Source organism: Falco peregrinus, chromosome 14 (assembly GCF_023634155.1).
Source record: "Falco peregrinus isolate bFalPer1 chromosome 14, bFalPer1.pri, whole genome shotgun sequence".
NCBI classification, from domain to species: domain Eukaryota; kingdom Metazoa; phylum Chordata; class Aves; order Falconiformes; family Falconidae; genus Falco; species Falco peregrinus.
In genome coordinates, this window is record NC_073734.1 from 13,582,157 (window position 1) to 13,600,142 (window position 17,986).

The 17,986-nt window shown below is 38.2% G+C and overlaps 1 protein-coding gene across 2 annotated transcripts in view; it reads right to left on the reverse strand.

Moving 5' to 3' along the window:
• Positions 1 to 1,574: 1,574 nt before the first annotated feature.
• Positions 1,575 to 17,986, reverse strand: part of CHST8 (carbohydrate sulfotransferase 8) — a 185,763-nt gene continuing 169,351 nt past the window's right edge. For both annotated transcript variants that reach the window (XM_055819166.1, XM_055819164.1), the window contains exons 3-4: positions 5,400 to 5,437; positions 1,575 to 2,974 (exon numbers count right to left, since the gene is read on the reverse strand). In XM_055819166.1, the coding sequence (XP_055675141.1) occupies positions 1,829 to 2,974; positions 5,400 to 5,437 (1,184 nt within the window). In that variant the 3' untranslated portion in view covers positions 1,575 to 1,828. The remainder of the gene's footprint in view (positions 2,975 to 5,399; positions 5,438 to 17,986) is intronic.

Genomic DNA, 17,986 nt, shown 5'->3' on the forward strand with positions numbered 1-17,986 from the left:
GTGATAGGTGTGCTCTTTACTGTCAGCAATGGTGTTACCCAAATGGGAGAAAGAGCACAAAGGAACTGAGGATTAATGTGCCGTATAGTACATACGATTCTTGTATATGTATTGCTGCTACTCTGTGGATATCCATCTCTCTCAAAAAAACCCCAAACCTGTTTGATGACCCAAAGACTGGACTTTCTCAGTAAGTAGCTCAAATGGAGCTGGGAGGGCAAGTAGAATGGGACCGCTATAATTCAGTACCTGTGTTTTAAAATTTCTAAAAACTACTTCAATCACCATGAAGATAAGCTGTAAACCAAATTGTGTCCAACTTCCTAATGCAAACAATTTTTCTCTGAACAGAATATGAAAGTCTGATGTCAGACATGTGTGAAGTATTTCAGTAAAGCTTTCAATGCAAGGTACTGTAAAACATTTTTTTTTCCCTATTAAAATGTAAAAAAAAAAATACCAAGAAAGATGTTGGATGTTTCTGGGGAAACAGTGCTGCCAATACTTGTGATGCATGAAACTATCTGGATGAGGATCTGAACCTGTAAATGTGAAACTGTTTGAAACAAATGTTTCTTCTTAGGTGTTTGTACAGTGCCAGTTGTGGTGGAATTCTTGGTTGCAAAATACAAACTCTGGAAATACTGGGGAGTTAAAATTTGGTAGTGTGGTAGAGTTTCAGACTTGTTCCAATATGGCCAATTTAAATGTCATTGTTTCAAGGGGTTAAATGGCATGTGAACAAGGATACTGTATATGGAATTAGCGTGAAGATTTACAAAACCAGTGGAAGGATGAGTATTGGATTCTCACAAGAGATTTCTGCTAGAGATGAAAGAAAGCCTTCTCTTTAAGTACAGAAAATGAACAACTGAAGTAAAACACCTGGAATGTTATTTGTGTGTTAGGTCAGATGTAATTGCTACTGAAATAAACAAGTGCAAATTGTCTGCAGCAAGGAAAAGAACTATCCTGTTGGGCAGGAAGTTGCATTTATTATTCCTTGTTATTATGAAGGAAAGATTTTTTTTTTTTATATTCCTGGTGACTATGAAGATTAAACCAGAGATTTATGTTAATGCAAAGGATTAAAAGAATCTTAACAACATTTATAAAGATGCAAATGTTCGCCTGCATTTTATCTTTTTTCAGATGAATGTGCCATAAGGGAAATATTGAGGGGGGAGAACACATCCTCACTCTGAATTGCAACATCTGGTTTAATACTCCACTCACATGGTCACTATTAGTTGTTTTCATCAGTGTGGTTTTGAACAGTGTATGATAGACTTTTTCTCCCTAACTATTTTAAGACTCTCGGGGTATAGCCATCTATGACCAACTTCAAATATATAGTGCCTGTTTAGTGTATGGCTTCATGCATTGCAGATTTCAATGAACTGTAAATATTACTCAGTGTATTCTTTTTTTTCTTGCTACTTTGTCACTTTCAGATTTATTTTCTAAGCAGGACTGAGCTTGAAATACTGGCTCCACTGTAGAATGTCCCCAGTTTCAAACTGTTCTCTCAGTGCAAACACAGGCCACACCAGCATGGAAAATTATGTGATTTATTTGGGAGCCCTGACATATTATACATATATGTACATACATTTCATATGGAGAAACTATAGAAAAAAATATGCTTTGAAAAAGGAGGCAATTAAGGTGAAGGTGTAAACATCACTAGCCATTTATGTTCTGTTTTGGGTTTTTTCCTGCTCTTTGACCAATTGTTTACTAACAGATGAGTATTTATAAACAGAAGCCACCTGGATTTCTTAGGCAAGTCAACTGATATGACCGTGGAAATGTCACAGCTCTCAAATCAATATAAATCTTCAAAAGGTTTTGAGTAGTTAAACATCAAGTAATCCATATAGTAAAAGTCATAGCTTCGTTGCCGTTGAGAAGGAGAAAGCTGTGCAAAATACTGTTGTGTAATTTTAGTGGTAGTTCTTTCTTCATTGGAGTGTCTATCTTTAAACTTGGGGAAAGTTAAATTTTGTGGTGCACCAATTAAGTGCAAGAAAAAGTTTGCATCTTCTTCCATACTTTCAAATTTCCCAACAAAGTCGTAGTCTATTAAACATGGGCTGCAAAGCCTATTGACATGATCCCAGTGGATATCCATACCCACTGGCCTATGTACATCCAGGAGATACTGAATGAACTCTTTAAATTTGACTCCAGAGCCTGTCCTTAATGCTTCTTTGGTGGCATTGACACGGTATCTGGAAATGATGGCTTTTCCAAAAACCGGGTGGTAGTAGTTATTTGGATGTTCAAACTTGTCCCGAAATGCAGATACCAGCTTTTCAAAGGGTTCACGAATAAAAAGCATCTTTGTGTAAGTGTTGAGCCTATGGTAAATTCCTTTGTGATCAAACCCATCCAGTCTTTTTAAATAGTTTCCGTAGTGCACTGTATTGTGCTGTATATCTTTTGTGGAAGAAGCCAGCCCGTTAAGAACCATAAGCACCCGTTTCCAGTTAGAGCAGCCAGCTTTTGGTACTTCACAGTATAAAACTCTGTATTTGTCTTCTACAAATATTCTAGAAACATGATAAGGAGTGATTATTCTTCTATTATTACTCTTGTATTTAGAACATGTTTCCCTCATAATCCTCTTTCTTTCTCTTTGGATCTGATAGAGACTCTTCCACTTGTTGCTTCTATCCTCAGATTTAAGCGTGGGCAGGTTGAGAATGGAGCTGTTTATGGAGATCAGGATTGGGCTCTTTTTAATTATAAATCTCCTCCTCCGTTTATGGAGCCCAATAGAATTAATTTCTTCACCTTTCTGTTGATCTTTCATTGCAAATGTTATGCTGCTTTGCTTTTTGTCTGTGCTTTGAAGCTTAGTGGGCACACTTTCAGATAGGTGTAATGAATCGCTCTGCTTTACTGTTGCTACTCTGTCTGCAGTATTTTTTCTTAATCTTCTATCCTGGTTATTGCTGGAAACACAGTCCTGATGGGGGGAAAAAATAGATTAAAGGTGTTAGTAAATGAGAGAGTGTCAATCTTAACAGCTTGTACAATTTAGTGGGGATCTTTCATACGCTCTGAGTTCAGCAGATTTGTACAGCAAAATGCATTGCTCCAGGTCCTCAGCACTGTGCCTATGTTGTGGTATGGACTTTTCTCTTGTCATCTGGTTCTGTGCTTACATGAAATTCAAAGGCTGAGATGAGCCTGAACTGGTAAATTCCTGTTCAGATTTGGTTTTAACTGTATTTTAGGTGGTGACTGTACCCAGACTTTGATAGAATAACTTTGTCTGAGATATGTTGTCTTTGAAATTTCCCTAAAATGTATCTGAGTATTTTGAGGACTTCAATTATTCCAGGCTGCTTGTTGTCACATGAATCAGTTTGCCACCCCCACCCCCCAGTAACTTTATCTTTGCAATGAGGGTAGTTGTGTGGAGAGTGAAGGCTGGCAGGGAAGGGAAGGTTATAATGTTTGCAAAGTGGAGTGAGGGTGTAGAGGGAGCAAGAGTGGAAAGAGGGAAGCAGAAAGGACTGCAGTGAGAAAATGGAGGCTTTGCAGAGAAGTGGGTTTGGTGAGGGCTGTGTGAATGGAGACTCCAAAGGGAGGCTTGAGTGAGGTGAGCCTGGGACCAAAGTAACTGGGACTTGATGGGAAGCAGTAAGGGGTGGGAGTGAAGCAGTGGCAGGGGTTAGGCAAGTGAAAACAGAGTAAGAAAGGTGGGTCTATGGGTAAGGGGTGTCTGGGACCTGCTCTTTTTCATTAGGCAGATCTCACTGGTTAATACTTCTGGCACACAGCCCCGATGTGCTCCATTACTTCCTGCTGAATTAAATCCCAGTCCACATGTCTGTGCCTCTTGGAGGACTACAATTAGGTTTTGAACACTGTTTAACTACAGGTCATCCCTGTTTTGGGAACTCACCTGGGAGCCAAGTGCCATATGAACCACAAGGGAGTATTTCAACAGAGGAGGCAGATGTAGATGCAGTGTGTTTATTGCTTACCCAAAATATTTAATGTTTGTTTAGAGGTTTTACAAATTGTGAGTTTCTGATTTTTCAGTCTTAATTTGCTCCTTACTAGTATTTAAAACTTATTTAAAAATAAGATAGTGGATGAATTTTAAGGTGTACAGTATGAGGATTAGTAGGGTCATGCTCTTTCAAGGTGGCAAATCAAATCTTAATTGTAATGGTGATTTTAAAAGTGTCTGTTGGCTGAAAAAAGTGATGCTCTAAGTAACTTGTACTGTTATGGAGGTTATATCTTGCTACATCCTTTTAAGGGTGAGAGACTTAAAAAGTCTTTAAGAGACTCAGTAGTCATTATGAAAAGCATTGGTGATAAAAGAAGAAAAAAACCAAATTGTATTATTTTGTAGTTGACTTGCTTAAATTGTTAACTTCTATACAAAAGTCCGAACAGATCAGTATTAAGTAGGATTTTTAGAGTACTATGCAAGTTGTTGCAGAACTTTAGGCTTCTAAAATGTTTTGTTCGCTATGGTGGTAGTGGAGGTGGTATGTGATGTGCAGACTGGGAAAACAACTGATAATTTGTCATACGAGACAGCGTGTATTAAGTTGCTGGGAGTGATTGTTGTACTCTGCCCTTACCTAAAGAGGTTGTTTCCAGTAGTCGAAGGTGTATTAAAGTTTTTGTCTATGTAAAATACTAGAAATACTTACCTATATTACCCTTTACAGAGTGGCTGAAATTCAATTGAATAAGAGTAACTAGACTCATGATGTGGCTGACATTTCAAGGTTATCAAATTCAAACTTCCTAGATATGCACACATTTAGTGATAACGATGATAATGAACCTATAGTTTTTGGGAAACTCAAATGCCATGATTTCAATGTCTTCTGTCAGTCTAACTCTTCATCCAGAAGGTCAAGCTGGAGCTGTAGAGATGGAGTGATGTCAATTACATCGCACTGATTTCACCAGGCAATGGCATTTGGGTAACAGCTGTCAGCTGCACAGTTGTTCCTTTGTGTATCTTGCACTTGTCCTTTAACTATGAAAGCACTGCTATTTTGAGTGTGCTAACAGCCACTAGATGGAGGAATTTCACCAGTATTTTTCTTTTAGCCCATTTTTAAGTACCACCGAAGACATTTGTTTGATCGGTATGATTGCATACAGAATATTAATATATGCAAAGTTTACAGTATCTTTTAGCAATATCCAGTCTAGGAAAAAACTCATAAAACTAAAGTTGCATAGCTTATCAAATTCATATTTTAAAAGGAAAATTTGTACTTCATGGCAAAGCTTTGATGCATCTTTCCTTTTCAGTGCTTCATTTCCAGTCTAGTGGCCTTATCTGAGCCATCTCTATCCATACTGCATACTCAGGATTTGGTACGTTTTCTTTATGTACTGCTGAAACTTACTTTTTTTGATTGCTGGAATCCCATGTTATATTTTATCCCTAAACAAAGAAAGAAATTAAAGTAATTATTTAGAAAAAATAAAAACATTAATTTTTGCTGGACTGGTTAACAGTATGTCCTCTCGGTAACTAAAAAGAAAAGAGGAACAAGTTCAGTTAATGCAACAAGTAGACCAATGATGAATCATACATAATTCATGTATATTTCATAGTTAACAATATCCTAGAAAGGCTTTGTTTAATTTATAGATGTCATAGCAGTTGTAGAATGGTGTGAATGTCTCTACATTCCTTTTACAGATGGGAAAACTGTGATGGAGAAAAGTGATTGCTTAACCTCGGCCAAAAGGCCAGTAGCAGAATAAGAAGCGGCTGGAATTAGTGATCCTAGGTTAGAGCTCTCAAAAAAAGCTGTTCTTTGTGTACTTACCAAAAGCTGTGTCATTCCTCCCCCCTGCAACTGTGGATAGTATGGTACTTAATTGTAGTAATAGCTTGCATTGAGTACTGCTGTAAAATCACAGCAACACACAGTGGAGTTGCATGTAAGTGAGGTACAGTTTGCAGAGTTATAGAAAGACAGCACAGAACTGTGTTTTGTCAGATCTTCTGACTTCTACAGTGATTTCTGCTTGAAAACATAATAATAAAGATGTGAAAATCCTAGAAGGCAGCTTTAGCACATGTGTAGGATCTCATTACTGTTTCTAACCTCCGCTGAGTATAAGTTAATAATAGAGGAATGTATAATGGAAAACACTTCCTAATGATGAAATTAGTTTGGGGCTTTTCAACTTATAAAACTGCTATCTGTCATCACTGTCACTGTTGCTTGAAAACTTCAGTTGCCTAAGACTTCAGTTTAATAAGTCTGCATTGCATTACAAATCCACAGCCTTTTTGACAAGGACAATTACAGATAAAGGTATTGCAAAGCATTATAAGTGAAAGCATCGCTGGGATAGCTCAGTCCCATCAGACTAATTTTCATGGTGCTATGAAAGCTCTCAGAAGTACTGTGTGCACATAGTTCACATTGTACTTTATTGCAGTTAAAGTAGACTTACAAGATCAATCATGTTTTGTTGTGTTTTTTTTAAATCGGATCTACAAACTGGTGTTTATAGTCGAATCTAGGTAAAATTGCTATGGTTATTTCTATGCTGTTAGAGCTCATCTAGCAGTGCTCATTACTCTTTTGGCTCATGTTTGAGCTTTAATTCCACTGCAGCAATTTGTAAGCAATAAACAAACTTGAGTTAAGTTGGATAGGGATATTGTGATTCTGTGCCTATTAAAAGCAAAGGGCATATTATTTTTACTTCATCAGAAGTAAGTTCCAGACATCTCACGGAAGGACTCTTCAGCCTTTTCCTAGCAGCTTCTCAAAAATGTTTAGCTGTAAAATAAACTCAGAAGGTGTATTCTAAAGAGAAATGGAGCTAATCTATAGCATCCTTCTGTGAGTTCTGGAGGATTAAAACTGATACTGTTGCACCAGGCTTTAGGAGATGTTAATTGAGCTGTTGTGCAGTTCTTGGTGGGATCAGTTAAAGAACCACATTTATTCTACGGCTATGTAATATGTTACAGACCAATGAATGTATGGAAACTGCTGTCCATAAAGAACAGCAAAAACTGAGCACCAGTGCTTTGAAAGAATTGGTACTAGAGCATGGGTGATCTGTTTAAACCATGAAAATGTTCTGTTTGTCAGCAGACGTAACCTTCTTTTTTGCTAACCCTAAAGGTATAACTCTAAGCCACTTGAGCTAGATTTGTATTGGCTGCTTGGCCTTTGCTCAAAGGCATCGTTAATACAGCGAGTTGGAGTAGTTGCTTAACTTTCACTTTAGGCTTTCTTGTAGCAAAGCTTGAAATTGAATGTTATTTTCCTTATAAATTCAGAATATTGTTATACTCTTCTTTCTTACAGGCAGAAATCATGTGTGTCAGGTACAGCTTTGAGAAGTTAACACTGTTAAGAAATTTAGTCTGGTATTGTGGGTTGGTCAATTCTGCTCATTTTATATGGATAACTTTTGGTTCTTGTGTATATGTAATGCAATGCACTTAATTCTTGTAATAATGTTATTACAGACATAGCCACTATTCTGTTCAGTACCTATTTATTATTCTAGAGTATTTTATTTTTGGTCAGGCTTTAAATTGTCTTTAAACTTTAAATTGAGCAGTTCAAGTCACACTTCATCCTCTGTCACAGATCTTGCAGGCTTACTTTGGCTGTCGATACTATCAACATGGATAGGTGAGAATTTATGTATTTGAGTATTGCTCCTACTGTGAGCTAGTTATGCCTACCAGTGTAACATAGGAGAATGGTTGTGCAGTCCTCCCCAAAAGATATCATGTAATGTTGACAAATCTGCTGCCTTTCTGTGAAAGCATTTTGAGCTTTCCACAATTGAAAACATAAATAGGTGAGAAAAGACTTGGTCACCTATTGGAAAACTGAGCAAGTATTTTGGACAGAATCGGATGCAAATAGGCATTTGCTGTGTCCAAATTAGAATGTAAAACTTAGGGTTAATTTTCTTTTTTTAGCTGTGGTCTCTTGTCCTGACTTCGATGGGAGCAGTGATAGCTTGTAGCAAAAACACACTCTTTGTGTAATTACCTGTTTAAGTTGCTATGTTTCTGCCAGGAGCAATAATTATTAAAAAAACCCACAAAATTGCAAAAAGCAGCTATGAAACCTGTCTTGTGGTTAATTATGACTAATCATGTTTTTGCAGTAGTGTTTCATAAAGGTAACTTACTTTAGAGATTAATACTTTGCACTGATATGCTGTGCTTTAAAAAAAGATTTAAAATAAATGCTAGTAGGAGATGAGTAACTGTTTAAAAATTATTCTTAATTTACTGGCTTTAAGATGTAATCAGAACAACAATTCATGTTTAATGTAAATGTTTGGTGAAGTGCTTGCCAATCTCTTCAATGTTTTCTGAATTTGTGATTTCTAAAGTTGGCTTTTTAGCTGTCTTTCTCATGATACAGTCTGTCACTTGAGATTTAAAGCTACATAAAAACAAACCCCTCTTAAGTGCAATTAACTCAGCAAAGTTGTATTGCACAGATCTACTATACTAATCAAAATCTAATTGTAATGTCATGCTACATCTTTACTATCAGTGTTACTTACCAGTTCTCAGATGTTATTGCCAAAAAGTAATTTTTTTCCCCCATAAATAAACCACTAGTGTCTGCTGCACCCAGGTGAACTTAGTGATCATTAAACATTTGGTGCCAGACACAATGATGACCAACATCTCACTACAGTTCAAACAGAGAGAATAGCTGCACGACAGAATCATTCTATCAATTGTACATTATGTCAGTTTTCGTGTTCTTTTCTCTTCCCCTTGTACAACCGTGATTTTTCCAGACCTGAGCTTGGCCTGTGTTTTAGGTCTGCTTTTGTTGTCTTTCATGAAATACTAGCCTTATGCTTCATCTAGTCCCACCATATACTTAAACCCATTGTGAGCTTTTTTTTTAAGTGCTACTAGCAACACAATAAAATGACCATAATCTTCTCTGTGTAATGCTATCTAGCTTTGCCCCTGCCTTCTCCTCTGTCTCTGCTTCAAGACCTATTTGGTTTGCCTCTGGTGTTTTCCTCTGTTCTGAGACTACACTACAGCTGAATATTTTAAAATAGAAATGATAACTTCAAGTCTGCATCTGTGACTCCACCCTTTAATGGGTTTTTCTGAACGGTGTATACTTGTTTGCATCACCCTAACTGATTTGTGAAATATACTCTGGAAGGGCTGTCGCTTTTATTGCGTGAACATCTGTGTCAAGTGTCCTATTTGTACGTGCTCCAGTCTTAGGTCTTTACTCGATGACAACAACATGTACTTAATAGAGAATGAATAATAGACTAGTAATCAGAATTCTGGTTAGCATTAAACATTTTCAGTTTGAAAAGGATTTTCCCCACTGTACTGGGGTTAACGGTCTTTTTCTGGTGGGGGGTTTTTTATCATTTAAACGAAGAACTGCCCATTTCTGATCAACTTACTCTGGTGTCTAATTGTTTATGTATTTGAATTATATTACTCATTAAAGAAATGTTTTTAAGATTGCTACCATACCATTGTAAATAATTTTTTTACGCATATAAAAAATGTAGTGTATAAACCTTTTCTTAGAATGTGCTTTTATTTTGAAATTGAGGCCTAATTAATGGATTAAGCTTTTTATGTCTGTATGCTTATTGTATGCTATGTGTATATGCTGCTTGTATCTAAAATATATAGCTTATTTTATTATGGACCCCCCCCCCCCCCTCAGAAGTCCCCACCTACCTCATTTTAGTACGGATGAAATTAATGAGGCAGAATAAAGAAGCCTTAGCAAGACTGTAGCACATCTTAAATTGTGCTTCAGGAAAGAAGCAAACCTATACAGTGACTACATAACCGAACCTCTTTGAGTCCCTGGTGAAGCTGCAAGTATGCAGTGTCATATCTCACAGATGAGTAAACTTTTACAGTGAATTTCTTGGTTAAATGATACACTGCTGAGCCCTTGTCAAAGCTAAATGCTCAGTGACAGGACACGCATCGTAGTGTTTTACAGACTTGTGAAGTCATATATTTCTGAGATACAGAATGTCTATTTTCACATCTGTTTCACGCTAATTGTTGCAGTGGTAAAGACAGCACAAACAGTTTTTACTCTGTTCTCTGTGAATGAGGGGTTGCATGCAGGCAAACTATAGCCTCTTGCAATTTGACCAAAGAACTTGTCTGTCACTCTTGAAATGAAAGCAGTCAAACGCAGCTTCCATAGCATTTCTCACTTTTGTGGCAGAATAATTATATATATAATGACAAAAATAAATTTATGTATGAATTTTAAGAGTGAATTATTGGGGAACTCATTTGTAATGCAGCTTTTCTGGAAAAAAAATAAATAGGTGTTACTGTAAATATTTTATTCTCATCTCTATTGCTACAGTATGTACCATGTAGTGGGTACATTTTTCCACTTTACATGGCAAAGTGTAGCATGTTATTTGTTACTATTCCAGCTTTTTGCATGTCAGAAGCAGAGGCTGATAACTGCATTTGCCAAACTGACCTGTTTTTTAGGTTGTCACGTGTTGAATTACAAACTCAAATATTGATTGTCTGAAATGCCAATGTTACCCCTCGTCGTGTGAAAAAATTAAATCCAGACTCATACAGTGAGTCTTTAGTAACATCTAGATTAGAATGTATGTATCCAATTTCTAATTGTGATGTTCAGTTCACCAGATCGCTCAAGTAGTGAGATGTGGTTTATCCACTGAAGACTAAGGTTCTATGGCCCAGATTCTGCTGTACATCTCTGGGTGTATCGGATTCTCACTTACATGCTATCTAGGTAGTTGTATGTGTGTATCCTTAACACACCATGTGTCAGTGGACTGTGGGCTGTAGAAACACTTCCAGCTGGTGTGAAGCTGTCCCAGCAGAGCCTGGGGGCTGAGCTGCTAAGAGAAGGATCCTCCAGCAGGCTTCATTGTAGGGCACATGGGCTGCATGCAATAAAGCTGCAACTCCTTGAAGAACCTCACTGTGAGAGTGACATAATTTTGCCCCTCGTAGGTGGTGTGTGTTCCAGGGGAATCCTGATTTTTATAGCTATGATGGAGAATAAGGACTGTTAACTTGAGAGTAGTTCTTCTATGGTGCTATGTTAGTATTTCTCCAGATGCAATTATTGGCTCCTCTTCAGTGCTTTCTACAATCTCTATTTTTGGCTAACACTTACAGCCTTTTTCTTTTGTGCTTTTCCTGCTCTTAATATTCATGCTTTGCTCTTTCCAATAACTTCTTTCCCTTCACTTTTCTTTCCCTGTATAAAGAATTCTCAGGCTCTGCTCTGACACTGTGATCCAGCACTTCTGAGGGTGTAACAAAAGTTAAGCTTGTAATATTTCCAGAAACAAGAATGTCTGCATTTGATTAACTCCATTTTAATTGATCCTTCTCAATTTGAAACTTACTTGTATTCTATTGCTTTACTGTTGTCTTGCCAGCAATGTTGATGCTGAAAAAAACAAACCACAAAACTCTCATAGGGAAAATCTAGCTGGGATATTTCATACCCTTCAGAGGGATGTTCATTAACAACATCATCTGACAGGATTGCATTTTTATTCTAATAAAAATATACTGCATTTAAAGCAAGATTTATAGAAAAAAAATTATGTATTTCCTCTTTTGAGTGCAGTTAAATAAAATGATGTTTATTTATTTGCTGTGTGAACATTAAACCTTCTTATGTTCTCATGCCTTCCATGGTTCTGGTATCCAGCATCGATCTCCTATTACTCTTTGTCACAAAGAAAATGATTCTGAAGTCCATCTTGCTGATTTAAAGGAGATGGAAACTTAACAGACAGTTTTGATGGTTGTTTCCTTTGAACAGAGGGGGATGGATGGAATGTTTCTGTGGCTATTTCACAGTCTCCAGAGCAGCCCTTTGGAGCTCCAAGTAGTTAAGTATGGCTCTGAGCAAAGAGCTTCTCTTTCCCCTATTTTGAGAAGGCATAAGAAGTTTGCCAGCTACCAAGGGTTAGGGTTTTTAAAATCTCTTTGAGCTGCCTTTCATGTGTGAGTTCTTTTGTAAATCAGATAACTCTGATTTTTTTATTATTTTTTTTTATTCCTGAGTGTTTAGGTTTTTTGTTTCAATCCTACCATTGCCAAGCATGCAGTTCTTAATAGTTTAAATGTAATCTATTCGAGAACTTTGAACTCTGACTTGCGGCTTATTCTTAAGGAGTTGTGGTGAAGTAGAACACTAGCCAAAAGACAGCCATTCACTCTCCTTTTCCCCTCTCCTGTGCTAGTATTGTGCACAAAGTGAATTACTTTGTATTGCTCTTGAGCTTTTCAATCCGAGTCAGTTTCAGAGAGGTAGACATTGAGTCTTAGTGCAACCATTAGCTTCATATTTCTAAACCAGGCAAATCTGCAGTTTCCCCATCCTATAGGCAATGCAGTACTGTGCTGGATTTGTGTCATGGGGTACTTACAATGGGGCTGCCTGTGTGCTCTTCAGTTGATTAAAACACTATTACTCTGGCTTTTTGTGGCTGAAATGACTTTCCATCTTAATGAAGCAAGGGAGTCTCTGGACAGAAGTATTGTATATGGGGAAAGCAATGCAGTTCTGAAGGGCATACCCTGGAAATAATTAAAACCATTAGGTTCGTCCATCAGTTTGAACAAGAACAAAAAAAAAAAATTAAAATGGGGGAACTGAAGTAGAGATCAGTACACACGTTAAGTGACTTGTAATTTTTGCCCCTTGAGGACTTTAATACTGTCAAAGAACTTGGTGTTCCTGGTCTGTTTGTGGTATTGGTAGCCAATACTGTACATCTAAATCGAGCAAAACTGCAAAAAGTCATCATTCAGAATCACAGCACTTGCTAAATTGTGGCTGCTGCTGTGTTGTCATTGCTTCCTTCTTGATTTCCTGATTAACTGCCTTGTATCCAATACTCTTGACATAATGTCCCTCCTAACATTTTAACTTAGGCCATCCTTCATGCACAGCTTTCTCTGCTTTTTTGGGTAAGGGATTCTTGGAATAAAAGATCACAGATTGGAGCCGGTACCTACCGTTTCTAGACGTGGGTGCCACCTGAGTACAGTGTTCATGTCTACACAGTGTTTCTCAGACAGAATACCCAGGCTATTCTCCTGCTGTTGTTTCCCCTCCACAAAAGCTTTATGCCTCTTGGACAACTTGCCTTACATCTGTTTTCGTGTGTGTATTTGTGTGTTGTGTGCTAGTAAGAAATACTAGCTCTTGAAAATTTCATTTATTTTCCATTATCTGAAATGCAACTTCATGTGAGAAATAATTGGTTTTATATGGTTTGCTTTGCAAATTCTTTAATTCATTGGGGTCAAAGCAAGAGAGAAGCAGAAACAGAAATAGTAGCATTTTAGGGGAATAATTTTCTTTTGAATCAAAACCCAATTAAAGTGTTGCTGTGACTTCCTGGTAAGTCCCACCACCTGCGTATCTGCAGTGACTTTGTTTGCTGAGTATTGTTCAAAACTGTGGTGTTAGTCTTGTCCAGAAAGTTGTTAATTTACATTCAGACTTTGTAATGAGGCTTTCTTTCATCTGTCTTCTACTCCATTGTTGAGATCATAAGTTGTTTGAAGAGAAGATTCTTGTATTATTTGGAATCTGGAAACGCTGATACTTCCCTGAATTGCAACATGCTAATAGAACAGGTATATGAACCTTTAAAGAAAGATCACATACTACAGTGTTTTTTCATATGTTCTTATGTTCCAAAATATACCAAATCAATCTCCTTGACTACATACATAATCATGTAACTTACACTTGGTCTGTTTCCTTGATAGCTAATAAAGGAAAGTGAAATGCATGGTACCTTTATCTTGCAAGCTGAATTAAATGAATACAAGAAGCTGTTTATGAATTTATGAGGAAGGTATCACTACTTGTTTGTTTTGTCTTCTCTTTGGTATTTAGCCATGTTAATTAGAGAGTGCCGTTTTCTGTCTTAATTTGTATTCAATAAGAATTCTATGAGGAAAGCAGAAAAGTCAAGCTTGTGCTATTGCATTCACTATTCTTTTTGTGGATGTATCCCTAGGAATATTGTTAATTAACTTCATCAGCTTTCAGGCACTGTCAGCAGTTACTTGCAATTTCTACCTATTACCCTCAGTTATTCTCCATTCTTATATTTAATATTTGCATATTGCCTTCATAGCATGACTTTGACAAAGACATTACACTTTATTCAAGATTATTAAAAAGTAAAAGTTAAGGTTTAAAATATAGCACTGCATTTATATTTAGTAGCCTGGAGAACTGTTCGGGTAACCAGAAGAGTTTGAATGAATCTCGGGCAAGCACTTGATGTAACTTGTGGCTGTAGTGGAGCATGGGATAGCTAGGCAGAATAGCTCACCTAGAACTCCAGAATGTTTCAAGAAATTGTGGAAGTGGGACACTAAAGCTTCAATGGTCTTTCTGTTGAAGCGAGGACAAAGTAATACAGGTGGAATTCTGGACTGCTTTTGTATCACTCTGTAGTGGTATTTCTTTGGGAGAGGAAGCACAAATGGAAAGAGAGAAGGCTGCAGGCAAAACTTGAAAGGCGGATCTACGGAGACATGCCTCTGAGTGATAAAGTTCAATGATGTGATAGATTGACCATGTATCAAATGCCACAGATGTGCATCCAAGTGCTGTACATTATAATGTTACAATTGGCTGGAACTGATAGTTCTCATAGTTAATTACTGACAGGTCTTCCTCGTATAAGAGAAATATGTAGCATTAGAAAAAAAAGTTAACACCTGCAACTTGGCTACAAAAACATAGTGCAAAAAGGGTGATAATTGGACAAACTTTGATTCATGACCTGTAAGAAACAAGCAGGAGATGGCAGTTCTGGGAAAGGTGTGAGGAGTTGAGCTCTTTGCCAGGCCTTTTATTCCTGACTAATGAGCAACTGAAGGACAGTGGTGATTTTCTGTTAGCTGTTTCTCACTGGTCTTGTTCTTGTCCTTCGTGGAGGACTTCCTATTTCTTGTTAAGGAGCTCACTTACTCTCTTCCGCCAGCCAGATTTTAGCGACTATTTGGTAGAACAATTTGCTTGCATAAGAATAGCGTCTTGGATTATTTACTTTTGTATCAGTAAGAATGAGGGGGAAATTATTCTTCTCAGGGAAACCTAGTGATAACTGTTTCTGCTAGCCATGTAACACAGTGTGGTACCCAGGATTTGTCCTGAGCTGGAAACCCAGGTGGGAAGAGTCAAGGTGCTAGTCTTGAGTTCTAGCAAGACTGAAACTTTTTAAGGGTAATTGCAGGCCATTTTAAGATATTCTGAAACTTTTGGAAGTCACGAGTTAACTTTTGTGTAAAGCTAGGAAAAATCCATGTAAAGCTAAAAAAAATGGCCATTATGTTTTTTAAATTTATGACGTTTTTTGGAGAACTGTCCTACTTGACTAAATACAGTGAACCTAAGATGCTAGCCAGGAAGATAAATGATGGAATAATCACTGTTAATTCAAGAAATAGCCGTGAAGTTGAAAGTGGCAAGGAAGTTATATATCCTGAAATGGCCTGGGAGTAGTACAGATATCTGCACTCTCAAGAGATCATGCTGTGTTACCTTATTTAGTGATCCAGACCTTTGTCTGTCTTTCCAAGTGAACACTGAACTTGATAACAGTCTTTATCTTGGTTCTTCCCAGTTGCTGTATAGTCAGTGGGGATACAGATATTTTTAGGGGTGGACTTGCAATCAAAAGTAAGGGGAAGACAGTCTTCAGTGGTATTTGGTTTGGGAGTTCTGCTGTACTCACGTCATACTTTGCATGGCTTGCATGTAACGAGTGTTCCAAAATAGTGCACTTCTCCTTTTCCAGGCAGAAAGGTTTTAATTTCCCTCCACCAAGCTACTACTGTATTTTTCTACTTTGGACCCCATATTGAGGGTTTTGTCTTTAGCAGTGTGTTGCAGCAAGTGTGTTGTATGGCAGCTGCTCACCTTTAGATCCTTGAAAATAGTAACTGTGCTGTATTGGGTCTGGCCAAGCTCCCCAGCAGCGCTCGCAGTGCTGTGCTCACATTGGTAGCTAGGCAGGGGGTGATAACACACCAGTGTTGTGGCTACTGCTGAGCACTGCCCGCACGGCACCAAGGCCGTCTCGCCAACCCCCCCTCACCTGCAGGCTGGGGGTGGGCAAGATCTTGGGAGGGGACACAGCCAGGACAGCTGACCCAGAGTGACCAAAGGCGTATTCCATACCATGCAACATCTGCTTAGATATAAAAACTATAAGAAAGGAAGAGGGGGGCATTTATTGTTTATGATGATTGTCTTCAGGAGTAACCGCTATGTGTACTGAAGCCCTGCTTCCCAGGAAGTGGCTGAACATTGCCTGCTGATGGGAAGTAGATAATAACATCTTTTGTTTTCCTTCACTTCCATGTGCCTGATTTGCTATTGCTTCATTAAACTGCTTTTACCTTGACCCAGAAGTGGGTTTTTTTCCCCCATCTTATTTTTTCCTCCCCTGTTCTGCTGAGGGGGGGAGTAATAGAGTGGCATGGTTGGGCACTTGGCATCCAGCAGAGGTCAACCCACCGCAAGTGCTTTCTCCAAGAAATTGGAGACATGCTCCAAGATGGCTCTAAAATGTACTTAAAACAGAGGGGAGTGAAGCAGACTTACCTCATCCAGAGGTCTCTAGTTTTAATACTGTGGGGTCTCCAGATGTTATAATGTTGTCTCAGGAAACTTAAGAAATAAAAGGTAACCAAGCCAAGTCACAAATTAAGTGAATTGTTCTCAACTCCAGTTTGTAAAAAACCAACATACTGACGTGTCAAAGCACTTCAAGGCTATGGTGGCAGATGACATGAAACTACATCAACAATCAGACACAGGGAGAGAGGTGCCTATGCCTGACAAGACAATGCCAGCAGGTCAAAGAGGCAGTCAGATTGTCCATGGAGGCCACCAGGTCAATAGGCAACCTCCATCAATAAAGTGGCAGTTTGGTGCTTGTGTTTTCTCCTTGGCTATGTAAATGGCCATGAAAAGTAGTAGTAAGACACCTGGAAAGCTGGACTTAATGTCTGTACAAGTTGTCAAATATCTCCTTACCGTAGTGGAAGGCACACTGCTTGAGGACAACAGGGTTTTTTAAAATGGGAGAGAAGTTCTTTTGTTCCAGTTGAAGGGATGAAGAAACTTTGTTATGAAGAAACTTTGTTAAGGTAGAGTGATGTTTCTTGCTGCCTGAGAAATCTGACTCATTAACCCTAGGCAACAGGAGAAGAAATTCATAGTAACTTGACAAAAGAGTACTAAACAGGAAAAGAGACTGAAAGGTGTTAGACTTCTCCCAGGGAGATTTGAAATGAACAGAGAAACCTATTCAGGATGGAAATGGGAAGAACTCCACATAAACGTGCTTGTGTATTAGATAAGGACTGGTGGTTCTTTTAAGTTGCAGTAGGTCTAAACTGTTTTGTGCAAGACTGTGCTGAAATGGACATGCATTGCTGAGGGAACTAATGCTTCACATGATGTGTGTCTTGCAGGTTCAGGTGCTTATAGAACATGGTTAAGCTTTGGTGAAGCATTGTATCATGTGGGCATTATATGGCAGTTCAGCAGGAGTGAGATTTGGAGGACATTTGCTCTGTTAACTACTGCTCACAACTCTTAACATTAGGAAGTGGGTATCTCAGGATCTGATCCATTTATTTACAGCTTGGTATTGGCATTGGAGGGAGGCCTTTGGTGCTTCTCTCCCTACACATTTCCCAGAAGGACTCTACATTTCCATTCTAGCATTATTTGTCTACCCAAAGTTGACTGCAAATGATTTAGATGGGATGCACAGAGAGCTGCTGCTGAGGTAAATGGCTTTCCCCTATCCACGTGGCTCTTGTGTTAACTTTAGTAGTCACTGCCTCTGCCAGGTCCCTGCATTTTCTTTCCTCTCCCCTGCACAACTTAGAAACATGGGAGCTGACACAGAA